This window comes from Trachymyrmex septentrionalis, unplaced genomic scaffold (genome assembly GCF_001594115.1).
Source record: "Trachymyrmex septentrionalis isolate Tsep2-gDNA-1 unplaced genomic scaffold, Tsep1.0 scaffold269, whole genome shotgun sequence".
Taxonomy (NCBI): Eukaryota; Metazoa; Arthropoda; class Insecta; order Hymenoptera; family Formicidae; genus Trachymyrmex; species Trachymyrmex septentrionalis.
Genome location: NW_017305429.1, coordinates 66748 through 71674, shown reverse-complemented (window position 1 = coordinate 71674; position 4927 = coordinate 66748). Strand labels below are relative to the sequence as shown.

Genomic DNA, 4927 nt, shown 5'->3' with positions numbered 1-4927 from the left:
CACAATAGAAGGAATAAGGAATAAAATCCAAATTCCCCTTATCAGAAATCGTATATTCCAGTGTATCCAATATCTGATAGATTGAAAGTCTTATTCCTTATTTCTAATTCTTTATTCCTCCTATTGTGGCTGCATCTTAAAAATCGACTACGAATACCGACCTGTTTTGCGTCATGAAGTTGATACAGAAAGAAACCTGAGAGAGGACATGTCGGCCCAAAACCTGTAATCATAAAATGCTGCCCCCTGACAAAGTGGATGTAAACTACATAGCTCTCTGAAGGTAATACGTTCACTTTTCTAAAGGTAATACGTCCACTTACCGACAAGATACTATTAAATACCGACATCCTTACGGGAGTTCGCGTTCTTGTAAATATTGAATTAAGAGTTAAAAACTGATAATATTGTAGTAATTTTATAATTTATTAGTTTAGTAGACGGCTCATACATTATTAAATTTATAATTTTTTATTACACAAATGTTCCATAAATAAATATATTTGTAAAGCTATAATATTTTAGTACGCAGCATTTTGCGGTTACAGGTTTTGGACCGACATGTCCTTTCTCAGGTCTCTCTCTCTCTCTCTCTCTCTCTCTCTCTCTCTCTCTCTCTCTGGTTGGTACTGAACCTTTTCTTGCACGAGGAACGTGCGGGAAAATGTCACGCGGTAGCCAATAAGGAGCTTACAGCTCCTAACATGTTCATTGGTTATCGCGCGGCAAGCTTTTCCGCGTCCAGTGTGCAGAAGTCATTATACTCAGCATTCTTGCTTTCTTTCTCTTCAACGCCCAAAAATATACTTATCTCATTAGATCTGTTCGCGTTGCTTGCACTTTTTGCACTCAGCATCTTTATTTTCTCTCATCTTCGGCGCTCGAATATTATTCCATTTTCTGTGAATTTTTAGTATGTCTGATATTTAGCGAAAGGAGAAAGAAAGTTCTAGTACAGGAATAAAAAACAGGTCTATTATTTATCTATTATTTTTTAAATTTAGAATTTCTTGGCGGACATTTTCTACGGGAAAATTTAGGAGATTTCTATTTCTAGCTGTTGGGGATTTTTAAAAAGTATGCAATAGGGGAAAATATTCAAAATGATCTGGCAACATTGATTAAAGGAAAAAGAATTAAAGAGACGAAATGGAGTAAAGGACGTGAATGAACGTAGAGCAGAACGTAGATTTTTGTTATCAATTAAGTTAGTAAATAAAAAATATTTGATATAATTGTATACATTACGTATGTAAATATAAATGTAAGTCAATATACATATAAAGTATTGAAAAACTATAAAGCCGGTTCCACAAATGTAATTAATTTTTATCTCAACTTGCTATTTATCTTTCTCTAAGATAAAGATAAATGTTAAATTAAACTGAGATTAAAGTTAATCTTATATTTATGGAACCGGGCCTTAATGTATGATTTTTACCAAGTCGTCTTTGGGAACAATTAAAAACACATGGAACAAATATAATTCAATACTCTTAATTATTAACACAATATTCTGTTGCCATTGCTGTAAAACAATACGTTCTAATTTTGTTCTTATTTTGAGCAAAATTCAGATTGGAATTATGCTATTCAAAACGAGTTCGCTAATTAATTAGATTGTTACATACACATCTATTAACAAAATCCACTGTTGTTAAAATGTATGCTATCCTATCATGTATAAATTATTTAGTACAACTATATCTTTCTTTTAGATTTATTTAATCAAGTATTACAAGTCTTGAGTACATGCTGCGGGGAAAAACAGAGTATGATATTTCTCGAGGAATTAGGAAGATGTGCTACAACAAGCGAGACATGTCCGAATTGCGGACAACCTACAAACACATCCTTTTCCAGGCTTGTGAAAGACAGTTGTGGCCACACCAAGTGCCGAATGTGCTTGTTATACGAGGAGCATGGATGTAAAATCTGTGAAACTCAACACTGTGTTCAAAGAGAAGGTATTCAGGATTGTTTAAATGAAAGGCTGTTCTTTTTAACTGCTTCTTGCCTTTCTTTTTTGGTCTAGCTTTTCTCTTTTTCTTTTCACGTTGAAGAAACCAAAAATTCAGCTAGAAAGAACAGACCAAAACAGCTTTCGAATTTTTTGTCAAATTGTTTCCATCCTGATTTTATGGTTTGAGTTCTTTCCATCTTATAATAAAACTTTTGATAACGCAGAAGAGCCACACATTGTGAACAAAGAGCAAAGTGATACACGAATATTACCGCATGAAATGGTCGTATTGCCATTAGAATTAGTCATCAACAAGGATTCCAAATCTAAGGAAAATCATTTGGATTCAAACTTTGCCGAATGCGGATCGTCGAATCTCTATGAGAATATCACTTTTGACAACAACGAAGGAACCTATGGATCTGTAATAAATGATGCAGTCACCAATGACGCAGTCACCAATGACACAGTCACTAATCACACAGTTACTAATGACAATTCCAGCGAAACGTACATTCCAAGACTAGATTCTTATAATGTAGCATTGAACATTGAGAACCATTTGAGAAATGACAATGATCATGATTCGCAGAATTTGCAGAATCAATATGTAAAAAATGTAGATACCGATCTAATTTTTTTATAATTATATATTTTATATAAAGATTTTGTAAATCCATTCATTATAGTATCCGTCAACTTGAACAGCAAATAATTTTCATTTTATTTTTTCAATGATTATTTTCCAAAGTCAAGTTCTTAATTTAGTTTACACTGGGAGAACTAATTATTTATTTTTTTAATTAGTAATAAATTTCTAATTTAAATTTAATAAATTTATTAGTAGTAACTTATACACACACTTCCTGTGCTTTATACAATATTAAATTAAAAACTTGATTGGAAAATAACTATTAGAAAAACAGAATGGCAATTGTTTGCATTCTGATGGAGCATATTTTTATTTGTTTACAGGACGATCAGGCAAAAACAAAAAACAGTGAGAAGGAGGTTGTGGAGAAAAACGAAAACGTCAAACGTCGTAATCGTAGTCATATAACAATACTATCGGGTACTCCGGAAAGATACAAGTGCAACATATGTGATAAGATTTTTCGCAACAAGAAGGGCAAATGTTATCATGATGCCTGTGTAACAGGTATCAAACCTTATCAATGTACCTTATGCGACAAGAGCTTTGTCAAACGTTCTCATTTTGAGTATCATGAGAGAGTCCATAGAGGGTATAAGCCATACAAGTGCAATCTCTGTGACAAGGCTTTTCCTCAGCAGAATAAGCTCAACAGACATATGTTTTCTCATAGCAGTAAGTGTGCTTTATGCTTGTGTCACATTACACATTGGAGAATGAGGATTGCGAATTAAAGATTAGAATTCAAAATCAGATAATTTTTATTTTTATTCGTTTCATTCTAATTGGCTAAATTTTAATCCTCAATTCGCAATTTTGTTATAAATTTTTATAGATTATTATATATTATTTCGTGAATATAATTGTCTAGTATAATCCCGAAATGTTAAAAAAAATTTTTTCAATGTTCCAAAATATAGTTAAATATTCGAAATGTTTATCATTAATTTTCAGATATTTAGCACAGAAAATTAATAAACATTGAATTTTATAAAGCTTTTTAAGCTTTCACGGCTTATCTTCAAAGATACCAAAAGGTTAAACACGATATCCGCAAACCTTCTGGTATCTTCAAAAAACTGAATTTTATTAATGATTTTATTGCTAAGTAAAATTTCTATTTCAAAAATATAGTTATTTAAGGTAATATTTCAAATAATAATATACAAACTACTCAATGCATTTATATAACTGTAATTATATGTTATAGAGGAGAAGCAATTTCCATGTTCCGAATGTAATAAACGATATAGCAAAAAGGATGATTTAAAGAATCATTTAAGAATACACAATTCGACGGCTATATATAAATGCAAGTCCTGCGACAAGTCTTTCCGCATATTAACTAATCTGAAACGCCACATGCAAACGCATACAAGTAAGTATTAGAAAAGTCTTTTCTATTTTCGTGAATTTTGTCCAAGTTTTGCTTAAATAAAAGTTTTATTTTTTAAATCTACTATAATGATTATATGACATGAAATTATTTATCACATCTTTTCGATTTTCAAAAGAATAATGATAATGAATGATTGTTACTACAGGCGAACGGCCACACAAGTGCGACCAGTGCAACAAGAATTTCAAAGAAAAATCTTTGTTAATACGGCACAAACGGACCCACGGGAAAGAAAGGCCATTCTCTTGCGCTCACTGTAACAAAGTTTTCTTGTCAAAGAGCGAATTGAGGCGGCACTTACCTGTGCATTCAGGTGCGTTAAATATTGGAAAAAGTCTCTTTACAAGTTGGTAAAAAGGCTTAGCAACTCATATATTCTACATTTTAAAATTGGCAATTACACCACTTAATAGAGCAACGTTTCAGCTTTAAGAATCTGTATTTTTAATTGCGATGTTTTTTAACGGAGTTACGAGCAATAAAATCAGAATGTACCTTTTTACTTAATCCGCGAATAACTTGGGAACAAAAAATCGTAGGAACATTTTTAAAAAATGATTTTGTAGGAAAAGCTTAAAATTTTCATGATAGGTTGAAAATTTGTTCACTCTTTTTTGAGCACGCTACAGAGTGACCTACAAAGTAAAAAGAAAATTTTTATTTTTTCCAGCTCGTAGTTTTCTATATATAAAAATTACAAAACTCATATAAATTAAAAAAAATATAGTAACTATTCGAAAATAGAGATTTCAAGCTTTTAAAACCCTTTTTTTTTTTAATTTAAATTTTGATCATTTTAATGAAATGATTCATTTTTAATGAAAATATGTATAGAGAAAGGTCTTTTTAGGAACTTGTAAAGGAACTTTTTTCCTAATCCAATATTATATTATTTTTTTACATAATGACATAA

General features: G+C 31.1%; 1 protein-coding gene across 3 annotated transcripts in view; it reads left to right on the top strand.

Moving 5' to 3' along the window:
* The first annotated feature begins 1123 nt into the window (after nucleotides 1-1123).
* Nucleotides 1124-4927, top strand: part of LOC108749121 (zinc finger protein 578-like) — a 5022-nt gene continuing 1218 nt past the window's right edge. The window contains exons 1-6 of one of the 3 annotated variants that reach the window (XM_018487649.1): nucleotides 1124-1207; nucleotides 1719-1967; nucleotides 2188-2582; nucleotides 2939-3290; nucleotides 3826-3993; nucleotides 4160-4327. In XM_018487649.1, the coding sequence (XP_018343151.1) occupies nucleotides 1168-1207; nucleotides 1719-1967; nucleotides 2188-2582; nucleotides 2939-3290; nucleotides 3826-3993; nucleotides 4160-4327 (1372 nt within the window). In that variant the 5' untranslated portion in view covers nucleotides 1124-1167. Of the gene's footprint in view, nucleotides 1265-1718; nucleotides 1968-2187; nucleotides 2583-2938; nucleotides 3291-3825; nucleotides 3994-4159; nucleotides 4328-4927 lie in introns of all 3 variants that reach the window. The other 2 variants (XM_018487647.1, XM_018487648.1) reach the window with 2 other exon arrangements.